The sequence below is a fragment of the Temnothorax curvispinosus genome, unplaced genomic scaffold (assembly GCF_003070985.1).
Source record: "Temnothorax curvispinosus isolate PA1 unplaced genomic scaffold, ASM307098v1 QBEX01015410.1, whole genome shotgun sequence".
Lineage (NCBI taxonomy): Eukaryota > Metazoa > Arthropoda > Insecta > Hymenoptera > Formicidae > Temnothorax > Temnothorax curvispinosus.
The window spans coordinates 34,244-58,252 of NW_020225190.1; the positions used below are offsets into that span (position 1 = coordinate 34,244).

At 35.0% G+C, this 24,009-nt stretch overlaps 3 protein-coding genes across 3 annotated transcripts; 1 reads left to right on the forward strand and 2 right to left on the reverse strand.

The window, feature by feature from the left end:
• Positions 1 to 549: 549 nt before the first annotated feature.
• On the reverse strand, positions 550 to 2,677 carry LOC112465636 (Krueppel-like factor 10). The gene is made up of 2 exons (XM_025033276.1): positions 1,825 to 2,677; positions 550 to 830 (listed from the first exon to the last, which is right to left on the reverse strand). The coding sequence occupies exons 1-2, from the start codon at positions 2,675 to 2,677 to the stop codon at positions 550 to 552; spliced, it is 1,134 nt and encodes a 377-aa protein (XP_024889044.1).
• Positions 2,678 to 16,617: 13,940 nt separating this feature from the next.
• LOC112465656 (zinc finger protein draculin-like) lies at positions 16,618 to 19,717 on the reverse strand. Its single transcript, XM_025033305.1, has 5 exons — positions 19,463 to 19,717; positions 19,235 to 19,386; positions 18,412 to 18,533; positions 17,562 to 18,307; positions 16,618 to 17,321 (listed from the first exon to the last, which is right to left on the reverse strand). The coding sequence occupies exons 1-5, from the start codon at positions 19,555 to 19,557 to the stop codon at positions 16,916 to 16,918; spliced, it is 1,521 nt and encodes a 506-aa protein (XP_024889073.1). The 5' UTR covers positions 19,558 to 19,717; the 3' UTR covers positions 16,618 to 16,915.
• A 402-nt stretch (positions 19,718 to 20,119) lies between these two features.
• On the forward strand, positions 20,120 to 23,767 carry LOC112465655 (exonuclease 3'-5' domain-containing protein 2). The gene is made up of 7 exons (XM_025033304.1): positions 20,120 to 21,033; positions 21,605 to 21,746; positions 21,833 to 22,132; positions 22,220 to 22,344; positions 22,431 to 22,843; positions 23,011 to 23,381; positions 23,457 to 23,767. The coding sequence occupies exons 1-7, from the start codon at positions 20,753 to 20,755 to the stop codon at positions 23,655 to 23,657; spliced, it is 1,833 nt and encodes a 610-aa protein (XP_024889072.1). The 5' UTR covers positions 20,120 to 20,752; the 3' UTR covers positions 23,658 to 23,767.
• The last annotated feature ends 242 nt before the right edge of the window (positions 23,768 to 24,009 follow it).

Consider the following 24,009-nt stretch of genomic DNA (forward strand, 5'->3'; position numbering starts at 1 on the left):
AGTCGACGAGTTGCAAGTTCGATCTATATATGAAATTGATTGAAAAGGTGAGATAAAGAAATATTCCATAGAATAATATAAGTATATGAGGTAATTAATAAAAAACATGTTTCAAAAATTCGTATTTCAAGACGAGAATGGCTTAATGATGAACGCTTTGAAAATTGACTTTATGCTGCATGATATCGTAGTAATAAAGATGTTACAGTGTTATCCGACTAGTATATTACACTGTAAAATACGTAAATTACTTATTCTCTAACTTATATTTACATTCGCAACTTATCTAACTTACAATGTTGCAAAATATTCGATTTCTTGCGTCGTTTTTCCTTTCGTACAATAAATTTGTCGCGACAAACGGAATTCGGAGATTATCGAGTTCACGGTCCATGGTATCGCTAATCGATGCAAACCCCTCCGAACTTCTTGTCTTGAAAATCTCTAAGCGTCAAGAGGTAGTTCACGTTTATTGTAAACATTACAAAAATTAAATTTATTTATTGTCAAAGTGATCGTTGTACTCGATTCTCTATCGAAGATCCAACGTCAGATCTGATAGAGATAAGGCGAAAGCTCGGTAGATTGTTGAAACGGGTAACTTAGAGAAGCGATCATGCCCAACGCCGCTGTCGAAACGCGATACGAATCGCGTACCTCATGAGTCCTCATATGCTTTTTGAGATGATCTTTGCGTCCGAACCGCTTCTTGCAAAAGACACAGGAGTAAGGCCGAACGCCAGTATGAATTCGTTTGTGCCGCGTGAGTTCCTCGTTTCTCGTGAACCGTTTTCCGCAGGTCTCGACGTCGCACTTGAACGGTCTCTCACCTATATTATAGAAACAAAAATCCTGCATGCTATACTCCTAATTATGTTCCAACAATCATTTATTTTTGCCTGCGACATAATTTATTCGTGAGGATGGTATGCATTTGAGAATGATTCTCGCTAATATTTCTCAAATAGAAATTAGAAAGATAACCATGGACGTTAGCGTGCAAACTTATTGAAACAATAAGGCGCAGCAATAATTTCAGCAATTAGCCAGGAATAAAATATGTATGAGCCTAGCGGATGCGGAAATTCTTTTCTCGCTGAATGTGTGCGTGATAAATCTCTCTAAGAATATCTGCGATTCTTTTAAATGTGCGTGTTGTTTACGTAGGAATTATAGATATTTTACAAACCATTTATATATTAAAAAAGAAAAAAAATTAGATGCAAAAAAAACATAAATAGATACAAAAGTTTCTGCTGCGATAAATATCCCAATCTAGCTGGGACTACACGGAAAATAAAGAAAATACATGCTAAAATTTTGCAATAATGAATTTTATACAATAACATTTTAAAAGAATTTTTATTTTTTATATACATCTATAGTTTTTATTTATTTTTTTTCTTAACATTTTATATTTAAAAATTGTCTTTAATGCAATTTTGTAAAATAAGATAAAAGAAGTAACTTATCAAAATAAATTTAAAGATTTTGTCTAGCAAACTAACAGTGTGTGTGTATGTGTGGTGTGTGTGTGTGTGTGTGTGTGTGTGTAAAAAAATTAAGCAATTTGAAATTTTTAAAAAATGTTTTTTATGAAACGTTTTCCATGACTATTTGTAAAATAAGATAAAGAGAGTAACTTGCAGACTAAATTTAAAAATGTTGTCTAGCAAACTAGCTACTGTGTAAAAGATAAAAGGCTATTTACAAATGTTAAAAATGTTCTTTATGAAACGTTTTCCATTTTTCATGGCTATTTTTTCTTACTCATATCAAACATTACATAAATATATAAATTTTATATTAAAAACTTTAACTAACCAGTATGTATGCGAATGTGTCCGGTAAGCTGACCGCCGTTACTGAATGCCATGCTGCAATGTGGGCAGCTGTGTTTCTTCGGGCGCATCTTCTTCATCTCTTTAGCGACAACATCCTGCCGGTGCACCATTTGCACCGCTTCTTCCACGGAGTGATTATAAAGGTTTAAAGGAAAGATTCCAGGATAGATGCCGGGCTGAAATCCGGGGTGTATTCCAGAATAAATGCCGGGATGTATCCTGGGAACGTCGGGAATGCGATCGGAGCTCACAGTCCACGGTCCCGCGACATCCGAATTCGCGACCGTCATCGGATAAGCTCCGATAATCGCGGCAAAATCCTCCGACGGTCGAAATTCTCGAAGCGCCGACAGATAATTCGACGAAATAACGTCACTAGAATCGTTGAACTCGTCCGAATCCCGAGTGGGAGTCACGCGCGGCACGGGAATCATCGAGTTCACTGGTTCCTGCAGATGAAAGGCACGTGAGCTGCGCCTCGCGCCTTGCACGACAAAGGCTTCCTCCTCGTCTTTAAGGGATGGCGTAGTTCTGGTCGTCGCTACGTCGTCGAAAGACTCGCCTTTCTCTATCCGCGTACGACGAGAACCGGTTAACGACGTCGAGGCCGCCGTTCCTTCATCCAAGACATTGCCGTCACAGTCGTCGGATGTTTCAGCGGTGCTCGTTAAAGTTGTCGACGTCGTCGAGGACACGACCTGTTCGTCGTCTTCCTGCCTGCTACTGGACACGTTGCGGAGCGCGTTGTCAACGATGACGATTTCGGAAGCCTTGTTTGTTGTCTCCATATCGTTCCAAGGTCGAAATAAGCCCATGGTCTTCGGCTTGGACATCTTGGGAAAGAGCCAATGTTGATGTCGAACACTTTACTTTCTCCGTCACGAAAGACCGTGTCGCGCACACGATTAGGACAGTCAACGCGACAGTGAGAGCTGTTCATAGGTAACTGAATACAAATCTAGGCTCACCCCGATCTTATACTTATAGAAATATTTCCCCCCTGCCAATGGCCTTTTGGGGGTCGAACCAATCCACTTTGGGGATGGAGGAGGGAGGGATCCGTCCTTCGTAAAGCATCGGCTGCAGGATTGAAAGCATGGACGCCGTTGGCAGTAGGGCCGTAGGTGGGTTTTCGAGGGGCCTGTCGAGGGCTCGATGCGAGATACGCAGCCCCTTTGTAGAGAATTAATCGGTCGCCGCGGCCACGGGGCTCTCGCCCCTTTTGTCACGAGGGAGCACGAGTGCAGGCAGAGGGAGGGGAGAGATCACAAACGATCAGCGTGGAAAGTCAGCGCGGTTGGAGAGGCAGGGTAGGCCGATGCAGAACCGATACGAACGAACGATATCGAAGGGTCGCGCAATAAGGCCTATCATGGGTCCACCCCGTTCGCTCGAGCATGTCGCTTTCTTCAAACTATTCCGACGATGAGGCACGCCCGTGACACAAAATTTCACATCGACGCCGATTGTTATTGGTCTCAGAAGGGTTGCAATCCCCGACGATTCTCGCACAAGCGTGGGAGAGGTTGCGAGAAATGAAACATTTCTTATCCAGTCAATGTTAACCCAATTGTCATTGTCGCCATTTGTAATAATGCATACACTATTCTTATATTTAATAAGTAACTTTTATTTGTGTTGTTTATATGCTAAGTAATTTTAGTATCAATTAATATAAAAGAAAATGATGATATAAAGATAATTTTTACTTGTTTATAGATTATAAGATATAAATTAAGTGCATTTAAATGTTTATGGAAATATATTTGCAGCATAATATTGTTATATTTAAGTATTTAATGTATATCGTTACTTCTGAGATCGATTATCACGTTTGGAACACATACTAACACTTAATTGCGAAGTAAACAAATATAAATTTCTGAAAGACGTTTATGAAATCAAGGGAAAGTTGAATACCAGATTTTTTAAGTTTTCCCTTACCTATTTTTTTGTGACAAAGAAGCACACGCAAGTGTCGCCCTTTTTTTATTTTTTTGTGACAAAGCATGCACACGCAAGTGTCGCTCTTCCCTCTTTATCCGATTTTAATAATTAGCTTTGAATATCTTGTACTATAAATTGTAGTATAAAATATAATTGCAGATTGACTGTAGAAACCGAGTAGAATTTGTTTAATATGAGTTTAATGCAGCTGTTGCCAATTTATCGCAATATTCTACTCGTATTATGTCTGTTGGTAATCTGGTATACTGCTACCCGCGAAAAACGATCTAATATGAATCTAACTAAAATCATATTAAATCATATTTAATTTGGGTAAAATTCAAATTAAATCCAGATTTTATATTAAAATTATATTTGTTTAAATACAGTTTTAATTTGCACTTATTAAAATCAGTTATGTAGATTAAATATGATCCACAATAAAATAGGGCTTTAATTAAAATTTAATTAGATCACTTATGTGGATCATATAACACTTCGAATCAAATATGGTTTTAATTTGTATTTAATAAGATAACTTATGTGGATTATATATGATCCAGAACCATACATGATGCAGAATATTTATATATAAGATTTTAATAAAAAGTTAATGTGTTCTGTATGCGACTTTTACTCGATTCAATTGCGGCTTTAACCCAAAGGGCCTAGCGGAGTAAGCATGTGAAATCGGCCCTTGATCATACAGAGCTGACATTAATGTCACAAGTTAGTACCAATATGATAAAACTTTCCACCAAATATTATTTTAAAAAATCCACTTTTTTAGAAGTTATGCAGGGAGAAAGTAAAATAAAGAAATGTATTTTTCTCGAAAACCACTTGACCGATCTTGATGAAAAAAATATATGTTATGTAGACTAATAAAACTAATTAACAAAAAAAATGTCCAAAATGTTTGCCAAAAAAAGACCAAAAAAAATATTTAAATTTTTAAATATTTTTTTTTAGGGTGATATTTTCGAGGTACCCCTTTGAAATTTTTACGAAAATTTCTCTTAAAGTGTCTACTATAACTTATATTTTTTTCAATTTTTTTTAAATAGTGGAACATAGTTAAAAATACGAAAATCGTAAGCGTCGCGTCACTCCGGCGCACAGTGCAGTGCCATTCCGCGTTGCGGGTGTTCGATGTAACTTTACTAGCACATATGTACGTCTGCAATTAGCCTATAATATGTATACTTTTTAAATTTTATAGTTTTCAGAGTTTACCACGTGGAGGTTGCAGTACGGTTTTAAACTCCTTATTGGGGTGCTTTTTTAACGTGAGTCCCCTCGCCTTTCACTACGTTTCCGTAAAATCAGGGTGCTTTTTTAACGTGAGTCCCTTTGCCTCTCACTACGTTTCCGTAAAATTGGGGTGCTTTTTGAATGTAAGACCCCTCGTCTCTTATTACAGCCTACACCTACGATTTATTTAATCTTCTTCACTATCACTGTCTATTACTGGAATGTTATTTGTTTTCTTAAACAGATCGCTAATGGGCTACGAACAATTGGATGCTGCTGTCAATGAGAAGCGAGGGGTCTTACATTCAAAAAGCACCCTGATTTTACGGAAACGTAGTGAGAGGCGAGGGGACTCACGTTAAAAAAGCACCCCGATTTTACGGAAACGTAGTGAGAGGCAAAGAGACTCACGTTAAAAAAGCACCCTGATTTTACGGAAACGTAGTGAAAGGCGAGAGGACTCACGTTAAAAAAGCACCCCGATTTTACGGAAACGTAGTGAGAGGCGAAGGGACTCACGTTAAAAAAGCACCCTCATTTTACGGAAACGTAGTGAAAGGCGAGGGGACTCACGTTAAAAAAGCACCCTGATTTTACGGAAATATAGTGAGAGGCGAGGGGACTCACGTTAAAAAAGCACCCCAATAAGGAGTTTAAAACCGTACTGCAACCTCCACGTGGTAAACTCTGAAAACTATAAAATTTAAAAAGTATACATATTATAGGCTAATTGCAGACGTACATATGTGCTAGTAAAGTTACATCGAACACCCGCAACGCGGAATGGCACTGCACTGTGCGCCGGAGTGACGCGACGCTTACGATTTTCGTATTTTTAACTATGTTCCACTATTTAAAAAAAATTGAAAAAAATATAAGTTATAGTAGACACTTTAAGAGAAATTTTCGTAAAAATTTCAAAGGGGTACCTCGAAAATATCACCCTAAAAAAAAATATTTAAAAATTTAAATATTTTTTTTGGTCTTTTTTTGGCAAACATTTTGGACATTTTTTTTGTTAATTAGTTTTATTAGTCTACATAACATATATTTTTTTCATCAAGATCGGTCAAGTGGTTTTCGAGAAAAATACATTTCTTTATTTTACTTTCTCCCTGCATAACTTCTAAAAAAGTGGATTTTTTAAAATAATATTTGGTGGAAAGTTTTATCATATTGGTACTAACTTGTGACATTAATGTCAGCTCTGTATGATCAAGGGCCGATTTCACATGCTTACTCCGCTAGGCCCTTTGGTTTTAATTTGATTGTTATTAAAACGTATTTTTGTTTAAATAATGTTTAAATAATATTTGCGGTAAAATTTGTTTCTTTATTTGTCGAACTTAACATGTAAAATATTTGATTTAAATTAAAAAAAAAATAATATAGTCATATAAGATTATATATGATCAGATCAGAATATTGCATCTCAAAGTATCCGATAGATGGCATTCGATGTGATCTGTTTCTCGTAATTAAAATTTGACAAAGAGTGTTATAAGATAACGGTATCAAAAAGACACGACACTGTCTCGGAACGACACAATTTTTGTATCAGTTATATCGTGAAGTCCACTCTTATAATAAAGTAGCACGCTTAAAAAATAAAATTTTATATAATTTTGTTTAAATTTATAAATTGGTATAAATTTAAATTTAAAACAAAATTATATATAAAATTCTAATAAGATCAAATAACATTTATATATGACAAATTTGACTTATATGACAAATTTGACTTATATGATTATATTTGACTTATATGATTATATTTGACTTATATTTGACTTATATATGATTATATTTGACTTATATTTGACTTATATATGATTATATTTGACTTATATGATTATATTTAACAAATTAATTTTGAATTTATTACCATATTTAATCCACATTTGGCAAATTAAAACCATATTAACTTTGCATTTTCTTAGGTCTGTGCGGCTGATTTTGCATACTTTAACAAAGCAAGGTCCAGTTTAATCCATATATAGATTAAATAAGATGGGGTACTTTAATTTGATTTAAATATGACATATTTAAATTATAATTGATTTGCATATTCGATTCTAATAAGATTCTTAATAAATTCATATAAGCTTTTAATACGGTTTTAATACAATCGTTTTTCGCGGGTAATATTTTGTTCATAACCAGGTATACTTATATATACATAGGGGAGACCGGGGCTAACTCGACACAATTTTTTCAAAGGCAATTTTCAACAATTAATTAAAATTTTCAAGCAAATTTAATGGTACACATTTAAAGGAAATTTTGCTGTACGTCGCTTAGTTTGGCCCGAAAGCTCGATGAAAGAGTAGACCATTTTTGAGAGATAAAAAAAATTACTTTTTACTATCAAAAACGCTTATGTCGCGTTAAAAATTACACTATAACTCAGAATGTTACCAAATTCCGTTGGTAATACTGGCACATAAAGACGCATTTACAGTAGGAAAAGCAAGTTTCTATACGATAGATTTAAATTGGCAAAAAGCCTAGTGTCAAGTTTGCCCCGGTGTCGAGTTAGCCCCGGTCTCCCCTATAGTAAAAATTTTAGAAAATGGTGTTTCGGAAAAGCACGTCATTGATTTATTGTAACATTCGAAGAGACAAAGAAAATGAGAGACTCGATCGGCCCTATCGCCTCAGAAACAGATAGCCACCCCCGTCGATCCACGTCGCGCGCGCGTCCACCCTCCGACCCTCCTCTCAGTCATCGGCTGTTTTGCTTCCACCGACCGTGACAACACTCTTCTGTCAAAACGACGTTTCTATGAAACCGGCCGTGGGCCATTGATACCTTCTGCCCTTCATCACATTCGTTACATCGTCACGCGTTTTGCAAAAGTCCTGTCGCCTCTTTGCGCAATCGTACAATCTTCATGATATTTCACATATATAATTTTAATAGTATTGATAGATTCTAATATGGTGAGTTACACAGACTTTTTATGTACGCACGGATAGTATAAAATATATATAAAACGAACCTCCTTTTTGGAACTGTTTTTTTATTTCTTCTAATTTGTTAATAAATGTAACAATTGTATAAGATTTATTTATTAAAAATAAATAAATTGGTAAATTGTTATTTATATTTGTTAAATTAAGCAAGAATATCATTAATTACTTATAAATATTTACATTTAATTATAAATATTAATTTTACATCCTCAAAAATGTAGATTTGCCATCAGATTACAGAGAACTTTATTCTGAATTTATTTATAACTTAGGCCGAAGAGACTTAAAACTCTAAAAATCTCAATAAACTGTTTTATTTTCTCTTTTCTTCATGTTATTGTTCCAAAAGCCCATAAAGTTTGTCAGATAACTTATTACAACACTTTCATCAATGAGAATTACTCCAAGAGCTGTAAACTTAGATTTTTGGACTTAAACTACCTTTCTCCTTTCTTTTTTTTTTATTTGCGTATGCTCTATTTGAATAGATGTCAACCTGATGATGGATTGATCAGACCTGAGAAGTTACTTCAGTTTCCTTTTTACTAACAGTTCTCGATTCGTCTTACTTAAAGTGACGGATTTAACAACAGCCGGTTATGGCCATCGAGTGTCAAGTTGAAGTTGCGATTCTTGCGGTAATAAAAAGGACGAAGGTACGTGGCTGTTGACTCAACGATTGCCCATCGCAGGTTTCTGCTTGCATGAATGTCTGAATTTCTTCTACCTGCTACATTACTCGCTACCGGAATCCGCGGAGTATTTGCTGATTGTACAAAAGTTAATAATTCTAGATCGTCATCAAAGTTGACATTTTATTATAAATGCATTCAAGAATAAACGATATTGGTCTTTCTCACGATCTCGAGTAATTTGCGTTTCTTAAATTCGCTTTTAGAAAACGAGATAAATAAAGGAATTATCGAAATTGTTTACTACTAGGATTCAACTCCTTTTATCCAACTAAATCCCTAATTTTAATCCAAATTCCAATATTAATATCTTAGCATGTTGCAGCGTGCCATATGTCAATGATTTCATCGAAAAACTAATTGTAAGAAATAGGAGACGCACGGCTATTTGAATGTCCGTGTTACGAAACGGTGTATTAAGAGATCCATCAAACAAGCACCTTTTGCACGATATAGTTTTACGCCCCATGCACTACAATTGCCAGAAATTGATCTGTTTCGATTGAAATGGAAAAAAAGAACATGAGCGATCGTGGGTGCATCTCTTTCGTTTCGCAATATCGTTTCCCGGATCTTCATTGTATATCCGTCAATGACCGATGATGGATCAGGCGACTACAAATATCGTACATTTCTACCCAATCCCGCTGAATTTATTGGGAGCACATTTTTTTTCGCAGATTGCTGCGGTTTAGAAAGGTATTGTGCCCGCGGTCGGCAAAAACTCGCGTCACACAAAAATATGAAGCGTTGCGGCTGTCCGATGGTCTCCGCTGCACTTAATATTTGATTGTCGCACGCACCTCATATTATCTTATTCTCAGTCCTGGCACTTGAAATGTAAAACATAAATTTACAACTGTAATATTAATATTCGTTATCTATTTGCAATTAGTTGAAATGTAAAGAATTATGTGCTTGCATTTTTACATAAAATACGTTAAAAAACATATTTATTCGCAGGCACTTCTAATTAAAAAAATTAATAATGTTTTGATATACTTATATATTTATACCGAAAAAGAAAAATTTATTAGGAAGATATTCGAAAAATACTCCAGAAATGCTGAAATTTTCTCCATTAAATTATAAATTATATAATTATATATAACAATATATATTTGACAAATAATATTTAGTTGTAATTACTCAAATTTTAATACAAAACAGTAGATATATATGTGTAAGTAATTTCAATGTTCTGAATAATATTCAAAGCAATCTCGCAATATAATATAAAATGTAAAAAAAAACCACAGATATCAGTTTTTGCCTTCGGTTGTTCTACGATACGGTAAAAACGACGGAAATGCAGACGGGTACACACGCACGGCAGCCGACGACAACAAAGACAACTTGTCGCTGCGGTAAGGAGAAAAAAGTGGCATAAATCATTGGCGGGTACCCGCCGATGAATCTCGCCGGGTTCATCCACGTGGAAGGGGCATAATCAAATTTCGCCCCGCCATGCGAGGGGCGGCGACTCTTGCGGTCGTGCACACTTTCAAGGCCTTTCTGTTTGCCAAGAGGGTGGGACCTGGTCGAGGGCTATTATGGGGCTCACACACCCTAGGCTCTCCGTGAATATTCTCCCCCTGGAGAAGTGTGGGGTACGCTAACTCCCCAGAAAGTCATCCAGTCATCTGACCATCCAGCAGCCACCAGACAATTGCGCGTGACGTGACGTGATGTGACGTGACACCACGTTCTTACGCCGAAGAAATGTTACTCTGCGTCAGAAAACAAATTTCGAGAATCTTATTTTTCATAAAGCAAATTTTACAAATGAGATATATATGCTTTCTTTTATTATTCATTTAATATTTTCGAGATTCAAAAATGATTTTCTTCACAGAAATATGATTATTATAATTATTCGTCTTCTCCATCGCGATCTGTAAAGTCGCATAGTATAATATCCGTTACTCTTTTTAATGCCCCGAGTATAAAGTGGTATAACATATCAAATGCTCGTACATATATCATGTGAGTCAATTATATACGATTCTATATTTTATAAATTTCTTTTATATAAATTTTTTAATAGTATTTATATTTAGTAGATACAATTTTTTTAATCTATAGAATATATTTGATTTCTACATGAAAACCTTCGCTAAGAATTTTTTTCATTTTGGCTGAAAACGTCTAAGTGAGTTTAACAGCTGGAAAAGGATTAACGCTGTTTTAAACTATAACAATGTTGCGTTTTGTGATTTGTTTCTGAGTTTCTAATTTATAAAAGTTATAAAAATTTCTATTTATAGTTTCTATTTACGTGCACTTTCTAATTCCTGGATGAACAAAATGACGGAACAAGTTTTTCTTTGGCAAAATGTTATAAATAAAATCTTCAAAAAATCCTTATTTAAAAAATGCGTTTAGCAATAGATGAGTAAAATTAGGAAACAAGTGTTCCTTGATGTGCTGGCAGAACATTATAAAAACACAAAGCTTCCTCTATGAGGAAGCAAAAGTCTTTGAAAAACCCGAAAAGAGAAGTTCCTACACACAATAGTTTTCTGTACCATCTGTTCAACATCATATATTTCGCAATATTCGTATTCTTCTGTATAGAATTATGAAAGTTACGAAAACCTTTTATATATATACATAAAATATATATTTTAGACATTAGATTTTTGAAAGGCTACTTTTTATGGAACATGAAGAAGATAGAAGTGAAAAAAAAAGATCAAAAGAATAAGTAAGGGAAAAAAATAGGAAATAACTTTTTTATTAAATGCAAATATTAGCTAGGGCAAAAACAATCGTGACGCTTAGGTGCCAAATATTTTCGTCGTCGATATCGATCGAAAAATCGAGAGAGATGCGGTTTATCTCGCCGTCCATTAATCAAAGATCCAACTTCCGCGCGAGTGAATCCTGCGCCGTTCGAGAAGAGCTACAGGAGGAATAGATACTATAATAAAAGATCGTTCTGCCAGATGGCCCGTGCCCGGTATCAAAAGAGAGACTCTTTCTCCCTCACTCTCTTCTTCTCCTCCTATCGTTTCTCTGGAACATGCTCCTCCTCTTTCTTGGATCGACCTCAGTCTTTTTCTTCAGAGGATGAGTGGTCGTAAGCGATCTTCATGCGTTTACATTTTACGCAGCATATGCGATCGTGAGCATTGATATGAGGTCGTAATGTCTATTCTTTCATAGTAGTTTTCACAGAGAATTATCCTGCATTTTCATGTCACATATCTTTTACAGATTTACGAAATGTGACGAATTTCTATTAATTTCGATGTATAAGAAACCAACAAAAAATAAAATACAAGTATGATTGGCACATATCGGCAATGTATATTCAGGTACCTAATTCATCTTCCTTTAAATACTAAATTCCTTTCTCATCTTTTTCGAAAGTCATGTAATGATAAAGACTATTATTACATTATTTAATTATTGCAAAATAATTACATTATTCACTTAATATTATGTTATTTAATTATTGTCAAATAATGTAATTATATTATTTAATGTTACATCATTTTATCTCAATAATATTTGATAGCATTCGGTAAAAAATTGATGCAATAGCTTAATCCGTTAACGCCAAAGTGTTTCTATCACTGCATTAAATATTGAATATCTAATGTTTATGTTAATACAATAAAAAAAGAATATTTCTGGATTTTTTTACTTTGATCTTTTTTATTCATTTCTACAATAATAATGCACATATCATCTATTATAACTTTATCAAAACCGAACGTTCTCTATAAACATATGAGAATGTTGAATCGAGAATATACGCTTCCCGACGGCGAATGTCGGTCACCGATGCGTGAATTGCATATTTGCTGGCTTTGTGATCAAACAACCCTTTCGACAAATATCAGGAAAGTGCCGTGCAAATTTATAAGTATCGCCTTTTGGGATTTTTTCCGAAGAGCTCTAATATAATGTTCCACCAGAAGATCGCTTGTTTCTTTACTGTACCTACTCATCGAGACTTATGTTTTGTAGTTTTAAGATTAGGCTTTGAGTTTCGCACGCAAAAGTTATGGAAGATATGAGTTTAAGGTATATGATAGGTTCTGGAGTATATAAGGTTTATAGAGAGAATGCATTAGAATTCAAGTTTTATAAGTTTTAGGATGCAAGAAATTATTTTAGAAATAAAGCGAGATAATTGGTTCTTCCTGGATTAAAGGAGATTTGAGAAGAATTTAGAAATATATTGAATATTAATATTAGTTGTTGCGCGTTGTTGTATGAAGGTATGTGTGTGTGTGTGTGTATGTGTGTGTATAGGTGAATAATGTCCGTTTCTTGGCCTACTGCTGAAGCGGACTAGGTTCAAATATTTTTTAGTTTAGGTTGTGAGTTTAACGTGCAAATAATGGATTTAGTCGTTTAGGGCTTAAAGGATGGTTTTTCTAAAAGAAATTTAAGAAAGTACGGAATAATAAATTAATATTTGCACGCGTTAAGTTAAAAAAGTTGGTATGAGTGTATATAAGGTATATTGTAAACCAAGTCCATTTCTTGGCTTTTTGTAGCTGAAATTAAATAAATCTATCTACTGTACCTACTCATTCACTTAAAAAGTACGATTTAAAAAGTACGTGCTTTTTTCAATAAATCAGAAAAAAATATAAAGACAATATCTCGCAGCTCGCTACAGTTTAGATAACAAGTTAGTGATACTGTTGCGCCTTTATAGATGGAAGAAATAAATAATTATTATAGTCGTTTTTTTGTGTGTAGAAAACAATCTTTAAATCTGAAAATTAATATTCAGTTTTTTTTTCCCTAAAACATTCTTCATGATCAGCTTTCGTTATAAATCGTATGAACTAAACAATACTTGCGAAAATACATTAGATACTAAATGGAATCAAATTGAGAGATATTCCCCGAACCTACATTTCGAAGCCTATTTTCACGAAGTGTCCATGGCGAATTACGTGATTTGTCACGCAACGACCCTATGTCGCTCTTAATCCTCTGATTTTGAGTCCCGTGTGTACGCACACCTCGACGCTTAAACGAAAGGTACCATATCGAATTAAAAAGCCAAACTTTTTCAGGGATGCCTGGCGTCTTGCTAGCCGTTATTCTAAACGTAACAAAGCGTTGCTAAACGCCATCACGCATTCTATAATACAGGACTGACAGTGGGATTTGACAATATCTCGAGTTTGTGAAGAAATGACAAAGTCATAAAGAAACTACAGGAAGAATAAGTATTATCACTTAATTCATAATAAATTAAGCTTTAAACATAACATCTTGTAATTGAGCATTTACATCTGATAACTCCTTGCAATTTCGTAAAAACTGTTCGTTGTTCTATTCAATAATTTTGATTTAATTCAATTTACTGTCGTACATGTTATTCTTTAGTTCAAAAATATTTTACTGCTTTATAATATAGATAAATTATATTTTATAAAATATCAAAATTTATATAATCCCTAAGGTTTATTCCCTATATTTTCAATTAATTTTATTAATACTTCAAATTTAGATAAATTTATAAAAAATGTACGCAGATTTTTTAATATTTAATGCATCTGCAAAAAAGAAGCTAGCTGTGGTTCGAAAAAAATCTATTTCTATAATGTATTCAAATCATTTCAAATGGTCGCGTAATTATGTAACTAGTAGAGAATGTAAATCTAAGAATTGCCATGGATATATAGAAAATATTTTGAGAGTTCTGTACACAATATAAGAAATATATACGTGATTCGATACTTAATATTTAATTAGTCATGCTACCAATTTTCGATCCTTGATTTGGCATGATCAAGATAAAAATATATGTATATATACATATACATACATTTATTTATTTATCTACCTATTTATTTTTATATACGTATAGTTGTAATAGAAATAAATTATCTAAATTCTATAAACTATAAATTTATTCCCAAATAATCACCAATTTTCTTAAAATATTTCACATGCTATCAGTTCTATATGTTTCGTAACAAATCAAATACCTCATTTATTTTAATGTGCAAATACTTTCTTATTCTGACATTTTTCGTTCACCGCTTCGCAATCAAGTACCTAAACAAGTCGAAGGATATAATTCTCAGAATATAATAATACAATAATTAATCAGAATGAGATTGAAGAATGCATTATTTATATTTATGGAATAACAAAAATGATATGAGTTTTCGTCGTTGAACGTAATGTTCTATTCGTACGTCAGATTTATATATGAAACCTCGCGAGACGAGAACTCGCAATCGTTCCACGGGACCTTCCAATTCTTACCGTTGCAATAGACCGACGGCAATCGGATTTTATCGGATTACTACGCCCGTGCTCGATTTAAACTCGGCGAAAGTCAAGAGCTTACAACGGGGTTACACGAGCCACGCCCCATGACTGCGGGGCGAATCCCCCGCGATACAAAACGATCGGCTCTCTGTCTTCTCGGGCGACAGGGAAACAGAACGGCGAGATGCTACATGCTACCGCCGTGTATACCCGCGGCCGGCGCGGCGTATCGGTTTCGAGCTCCCCTTTTCCACGAGTAAATTTGACGTTGGCCAAATAAACACATTGAGGCCGGCTACGTTTGAAGTGGTCCGCGTTGACAGTGGGCGACCTGTGAACATCGGCGCGATTGTTCCGCAGCGGGTTGCCGTCGTCGGCACCTTTTGGGCCCTAGGCACCGGGGGCGGTTTCCCTTCTCCCAGGTGCCCCCTTACGCGCTGCCGGTGACTTCTGGACGTTCCTTTCGTTTGTAAAAATCAGGATCATTCTGCGCGCGTTTTCACCAGAGCATCGCGGCACCTCAAAGGACACTATTATCGCCATTCGTTCGCTCAGCCATTCGTTCATTCATCCGCGGTTGTATCCCTCTTCACGGTCCCGAGTCTCTCTATCACTCTCGTCACTCTTGTCATTCCAACCGATATCCTACGAAAAATAGGCGAATAATTCAACACACGGTCGCTAATGCGAATAATTAGAAATCGCTTTTGGAACGCTTATAACTTTCTATTGTTTTAGAAAAAGATTGGTTCGTCTGTCAAAAAGAAAAATCGAAAAATGCTGTATTAAAATTAAAGAATTATCGCATTACCGTGAATTAAATTTCATAATTTTCCTTATACGACACACCGCGCACCGCGCACGTGCTTTAAGATTTATAATTTATAAACCAAAATTACTGACACAATACTTCTTGATTCTTTCATTATTTATTTTCATATTATCATCTTGGCTCTTTATTATTTCGAAAACTGAAGTAGCAAAAATTGATTCCTTTTTGTTCATAAAAAAAAGGTTTAATCAGAAAAAGTTTAATAAACTGCTAGAAACGTCTACAATATAAAAATTAAACTATTCTTTAAAAAATTAGTACCTATAAAAAAATAAATATAAACGTATAACATATAAAAAATTAATAAAATAACTTTCGACAAGTAACAAAAATTCTTGCTCGTCGCGTCACGGTGCGTGTACTTGGCTGGAGACACTACCGTGTTTCTTGATAATTACGTTCGGAAATATCAATAAGTACAAACATATAGTTATATAATACTTATTTATTTCTTGAATAGAATAATACACATATACACTATGTATGCTCTTAAATTTTATTTTATATAGAATGTATACAATATACACACATTAAAAAATACCAATGACTATTAGAGAAATTGTAAAAAAAATTTATTTATCTAATATAACTTTGATATTTACAGAAATATGTGCTTTACATATTCTCTTTCTAGTGGCATAGTTAAATCATATTTCAAACGTATAGTTATGTAAAAAAAGATAAAGACAATTCTATCAAGGAAATTTATTCACTGAATACATAATCTATATAAAACTAAATTTCTTAAAACTTATTCACATATGTCAATTATTATTTTAAAATAGGCCATGTTGTATATCAGTTAATAAAAATGATTTTAACATGCAGAATCCTGTTTGGATTTAATTATTGATTTAATGTTAACGAGCAAACATTAAATGTTTAAATTTTCGTAATGTTGCATGACTACTAAAGTTCAATGTAAGTATCACACATAAGTGACACACTGGTTGATAATAGTCGTTGATAATAATCCTTAATAATAGAACATTACTTTTTAAACATTGTTCTTTAAACAAAAATAGTTCTTCAAACATTGTATTTTATATGTAATAGCCTTGTCAAGAATACGTTTACGAAAAATATCCATGATGAAGTGTCAAAATGAAATTGTATTACTGCGACGACACAGGATGCGTCTTTGACGACACAGGATGCGTCTTTAAGTGTATGTTTAAAGTAGTTTTATTGATAAAGGCTTTCGAGCAAATTGGGCAGGGATGTGCGAGCGACAAGTGATGTTTTAAATGTTCCTGGAACGCTGCGCTGCTCTTGAAAAGCTTCTTACATATATTACATTTGAGATCTTCCTCAGGTACCTCCAAGTGAGTCCTTGTGTGCAAGTCAACTTCCCCAACGTTGTCAAATTCTTTAGAGCACACTCGACAACTAAACTTCACCGCTTGAAGAAAACCTATTTGACTCCCGGTTAAAGGATTTGGTACAGGTATTATGTTGTTACCCTCGCTTGCAATGTTACACGTAAAGCCCTCTTTCTTTCCATGAGAATTTATGTGATTCCTGTAATATTAGCACAAAAATGTATAAAGAAACACATATGTAATACATCAATATTTCGTAAAATAAAATCTTAAGTGTTATTTATTATTAGACTGTTAGTTATTAAATAATTATTATTTACTTTGTACTATATAAGCACATTTTGCATGCTCATAATTATGCTTTATACAATACATAATATTTACAACAAAATTTTCTTAAAGACCAATTATATTCTTTCTGTGAAAATTATAAGCTCACCTGTAAGCTTGATCGCTTGTGAAACTAATATTGCAGTTGATACAGAAATAATCACTTTTTTGAGGGACTATTGCAGTTACAGAAGGTGGAGAAACCTGAAGGACAGTGTTTTGTAAAGTTATTTTAGGATGCTCTAGTAGGCAATGCTGCTTAACACCATCTTTCACCTCAAATGTCTTAAGACACTGGTGACATTTGTACGGACATTTCGGATCGGTACTGACGTGCAATCTTATATGTTTGTCATACGCCATTTGAGAGCTACATTCTGTTAGGCAGATATCGCACATAAAATGTTTTCTGATATGTAAATATAATGACTGCGGATTAGGGAAAGTCGCGGAACACTTAGTGCAAGAGTAGCTCTTGGCATCCTCTTTCTTGGTTGAATAGCATTTACCACACACATCACATTGAAATGCTAGTGCTGATTTGTATAGGCATCTTTTCAGCTTGCAACTACCCATAGCACAGGGCTGTCTAATCTGTAACGGCCGAAGTTTCCTTTCCGTTCTGCTTTCACTCACCTTTGTCTCTTTCATCGTTTCATTATCAAATTTGACCGAAGGCGGTACCTTTTTACACTTCGGGCCTGGTTTACTTCGTATTTTATCAATCTGTATTATCAAACGATATGTTTTTACACTAGAATTCCTTGTTATGGATGTCGATTTGGCAGAACCATTTATAGCTATTACATGATCTATTGACATATCTGCTTTATTTCCACTAAATAAATCCTCAATCTGTAATATAACAATAGAAACATGAATGTAAATACATATCAATGACTTATTAACGTTATATATAAACATATATTACTGCCGTTAAATGTAAAAAATAAGCTAACATTATCCTGCATGGATGGACTCTGCGGTGGTGTCACTAAAGCATGCGAATGTTCATCTAACTTTCTCTGTTTTGGTGGTGTTGCCTGTGATACATTCTCTGCTTTCTGTTCTTTCGGTGCGTCTGCAAAGAGATACATATATAATTATTATTATAAGGCTATACAATAAATTAAAAAAATCTTATTATAAGAATAAAGAAAGCTTTGTTTGCTTTCCTTTTCGAAATAGAAAGTTTGATATATAACTTTAAAATAAAAAATTGTAAGCTACGTCTATAAACCATTGCAAGTATTTTTACTGTTAAATCATTACTTGAAAAACTAATAGAGAAAAATGTATACTATTAACAAAAAAAATTGTGTGTGTGTGTGTGTGTGTGTGTGTGTGTGTATGTGTGGGGGGGGGGGGTATATTTGTAAGTATAACATTTTCTATAAGCAAGTTGTTAAACGTCTGAATACTCTGGTAAAAAATTTTTTCATATTTTCTCATAAATTTTATAAGAATTGAGGCTTATGAAAAATTCTGAAAAAATATATATACTTTCTCAGATACTTTCAGAAATAATTGGATAAAGATTTTTGGAATATTTCAGTATCCGTATATATACAAATTTCTGATAAATTGCACATATTTTCTCATATTTCAGATTTCTGCAAATATTGGCAAAAAAAATTTTATTCTTTTTTTGTTAAAGTTTTTCTGAAAAACAGTCAAATTTGTACGAAAAATCTGACCATTCTGAGAAAATTTTTATAGAAATTCTGATTAATAATATGAAAAATAGAGAGAGATGTATACGTTCGAGCTAGGCTCACAAACCTTTTATTCTACCGAACAGAGTGGGAACAGCGCTAGGCTTCAAATCTTTGGACGCGGTGAAGTGGACCCTCTCAAAGTGAAGCTCGCAAATGTGCAACGGTTCCTTGTTACTGGACGCTAAGTCGCAGTTACGTAGCCACTGATTCTTTCTCCTAACATTCAACAGAGAAACATTAGCTATTACCAATTGCGTTGATCGTCAATGTCAATGGTAGAGGAATCACTCACAGATCGTCCTCCGGAAAGGGGAAGAATGTGATCGTGTTGCCGTCTATCCTCGTACGTTCAGTGGAGGAACAGCTGTTGATCACGCAGGTTATCATTATCCCACGACGAGGATCTCACGGAAGTTATCTCTTTACTTTCGGGATCATACACAAATACTGCTCATAACCTAAAAAGCGAAATTGGAGTAGCGCCGAAATTGACGTTGACGCGCGGAAACAAGGTTCACGAGCAACCGGAGCAACGTAGATGATGGTAGATGGGAAACCGTACGAGAATATCAGCCGGAAATACAGAGCGCAACGCAGGAAATCGCGGAGAGCTCTCTTCCTCGCATCTGCACCTAGTTGCACTCGAAGTGAAACAGACGCGCAGCCTAATGGTGTTAATTAGTCGGGAAAAATGTAAAATATTTTATTATTATTTTGTCAGTTTTTCTAGAAAATCTTTTAATTTAAATTAAAAAAATCTGAAAAATTTTGAATACATTCTGAGAAAGTTTTTATAGAAATTCTGATTAATAATTTGAAAAATTCTGACACTTTTCCACCGCGGATGCGAACTTACGATTATTCTCGATTGCAGAAATCGATTCTCCAGAATCGAGAGAAAGGGAGAAAGGGAGAAATCGAAAGAAGTCATCGTACCACCACACCATATGAACAAATACCGGTGATTCGTGTTCGTGATATCGCACCGGCAGAATCTACCGGGTAGATAAACGTAGCCGAGCGGGAGGCGGTTAGTCGTGCGCGATACCCGTAGCCGCGTGCGCCGGTCATTCTTTTAGCTACGGGGTCCCTTGAACCTCGTTCGCGTCGAAAATTTCAATGGGATCGGAGCTGGTCACCGAGATGATTGTTTTATACAGAGCAGTTTCGAGCAGGAGCGACCGCGACTTCAGATAATCGTAGATTTATCTATATAGTCGAATGATTCCGCGCTTCTTGCCCGGTTACGTTAATTTTATATAAATGCCTTCGAGACGAATCTGAGAGAAAGAGAGATAGAGAGAGAGTTTATCACTGTGATCGCGATCGATGTGCCGAGTGCCGCGAGTTGCCTGAAAAATCGTTACAATCGGTGCGGATATATATAGTTCGATCGCTCGTCCGGAGCGATCGACATTTATTTGAGAATTGTATAACGCGAAATTGGAGTAACTCGCGCGCGCGTGTATATATCTATATATGTATATCGTGTAACGAAGGAATTGTACATATATAACGTTGATTTTTTTAAATCGAATTTTTTGCGCGTCTTCAAAACGTTCCTCCCCCTCTCCTTGGATTAATGGTTCCCGCACGTAACAACATGTTTCTCGTTTGCGTGACCGTGGGACTCGTTTTTCTGGCGTCGAAGTATCGCGACAACGTGCTTCGCAGCGTCAAGCATCTGTATAAGAATATCAAAAATCGAGATGGCAGCAATAAGGCCAAACGCGATAAGCAAGATACCGATGATAATAATAATGAGGATGCTAACGACAACAAGGAGATTAAAATTGTATTAGACAAGATTATTCTGGCGGACTCTCCGGAAAAATGCGATTACGCCATACAGCGTATTCGTTGGTAAGCGTAGCGAAATTTTATCGGTTATTAACGGTTTGAAGTGTTTATAATATGTAGCACGTCAACATCTTATGAACCCTGAGGCATCACAACGGACATACGTTGTCGTCTCTTGTGACTTTCCTTACTGTTTACATTTTTTTCTCTGGAGAGACTACATACCGAATACCAAGGCGATTATCATTGTATTTGAAAGACGATGTATAAAGGTGTCCTTGGGATTCTCCGAGAAAGATCTAGATCTGCTCATACCTATTACAGTGGCTGGCAAAATTAGCGATCGTTATAATATGAAAGAAAATATGCCTGAATCTATGTCTTAATTACCTATCTTATAACGGAATTTTCTTCCCACGATAAAATAAATCTTGTTACAGTTAATTAGAAGGGATAAGACAAATTTCTTTCTCAGTTTCCCCTTGTAACAGAAATTTACACTTCCTCTGCTTCTATACGTTGATTGTTTCTCAAATTTGCTTTATGAAATATACTTTCTAGAAGAAGTAGGAAAGTTATTTGTGATTTCTTATTCAACAAAGTTATTAATTTGTTCTATATGCTTCTTTGATAGTGATCTGTCTGATGGTGTCTTGGGTTTTGATTGCGAATGGGTCAAAGAGGGACCCGTCTCTCTGTTACAACTGGCTACTTTCAATGGAGTAGTTGCTTTGTTTCGCATCGGAAAGATTGGATACATTCCGCCTAAACTTAAGGTAAAGTTTCAAGTAGTTCATAATCAGATTATCCGCAGCTGTGCAATAATATTGAATTTTAATGACGTTACATTTATGCGTTCTAGGAATTATTAGCTAGTAAGCACATTCTTAAAGTGGGGATCTCTTCATTCGAAGACGGACAGAAAATTGTTAAGGATTATGGATGTAGAGTTAATGGAACTCTTGATTTAAGAACCTTAGCTGAAAGTCTCGATCTACCGAGCCGGAAAAGCTTAGCTGCCATGAGTTTAGAATATCTTAACATTGAGATGGACAAAATGATAGAAATCAGGTGTGGTGACTGGGATGCTAGCACCTTAACCGACGAACAAGTTGCGTATGCTGCTTGTGATGCGCTTGCATCTGTTATCATTTATCATAAGGTAAGAAATTTTTTTGTACGTCCTTTTTATACGCAAATTGTAAATAATTTTAAGTTGCGCTTCTCAATACCTGGATTTGATTTGCAGATAAGGCAAAAAGAGAAAAAGAAATATTCATTATGGCAGAGAGTAGGAATTTACTTATATAATATATTTAGTAGTGATATAAGTGTGCGGATTCATGGTGTACCTGCTAAAACAGTCGATACGAGGTATAAAAATTTATAAATTACAGTTTAGAATTTCACATATATGTATGTAAGAGAAAAATTTACACATAAATATATGTCTGTTTAAGGTTCAAGGTTCAGCGATCACCAAGTGCGGACAGTATTACTAGTAATAATGTTTTAAATGCCAAGAGTAAATCAGTAGTAGTAGATAAAAACACTATTAACGATCGTAAAAATGCGATACCTACTAGAATCAAGCCGTTATATCATAATTGTTATTTACAAGCGCCTGATGGAGATATATTGTGTACATGCGATCGCAAGAAGGCGGAGTGGTATATTACGAAAAATTTAGGAAAACTTGTGGAGACAGATCCATATACAGTGAGGTTAAACTTTGAGCCATCCGGCCGAGCATTGGGAGAGGTTGGACAATATTATACACAGGTGAAACTTAATCAATGTGTAGTCTGTGGATGCACTGAGAAATTTATTAGGAAAAATGTTGTGCCGCGAGAATATCGGAAGTACTTTCCACGTAAGCATTTTTATAATAAAAATTTATTCATTATGTAATAAACATAGCAAAAGTATAATACTTGCATTGATTAACGAATTACACCATTGCAAGATAATACATGTAAAAGAATATATAGTTCTCCCCATGTCTACATTTATAATCTGAAATGTGTTTATTCTTTTCAGTGGTAATGAAGGCACATCAATCACATGATGTATTACTATTATGTCCTGCCTGTCACGAAATTAGCAATAACCATGATCTGCAGCTCAGAAGAAAGTTAGCAGACATGTGTGACGCACCACTAATTGGGCCGATAACACACGTACGAGACAACTACTTGCAAAACCGTCGAAAGTTGCATTCGGCTGTCAAAGCGTTGAGGGAAAAATTCACGATGCCTCAGCGGCAACGCGAAGAGTATGAAAATTACATACTGGAACATACGGGACAGCAGAGAATTACGCCGGATCTGCTCAATGCCCTGAACGAGCAGCTGAAGAACGCACTGATCCAGAAACCGATACCTAACAAGTATCAGCCGCATGGCTTAAAGGTACTCGTTTTGATAGCATCAAGACAAATCTGTGAAATCTTTATACTACTTTGTTTTTCGATCTTTATTCGACAGGTTGTGCAATTTTTTCAAAAGCAAGAAAGTGGACTCGTCGAGTTGGAACGTATGTGGAGAGAACATTTTCTTTTCACGATGAAACCGAAGCATCTGCCAAGTTTATGGTCTGTACGCCACAATCAAGAGCGATTAATTATACGCCAAGCACAAAATAGAATCGATGAGGACGATGCGAAGGCAGCTGGATTAAAACAGTAGCGCTAGAATTTGAATATTATAACTGAAAAGTCTCGTATAAGAGCGAGAACTTCGAAAGACTGTTATATTAACCAATATATCTCCTGAATACATATACATATATATGAAAATATTTCTACTTTTATTCACCGTCGTACTCAATATAGAATGATGCAACAGTATAAAAACCCAACAGTATGCAATGATGCAACAGTATATTCCTAAAAATATATGGAAACTATATTCTATTCTCACAAAAGTCAACAGTGTATGCTCAAAATATACATTTTAAACTCAGATTTTCTCATAGATCATATTACATATTTACAAGTTTTTATGTATAATGGACAAAAAAATGTTATACTTTGAAACC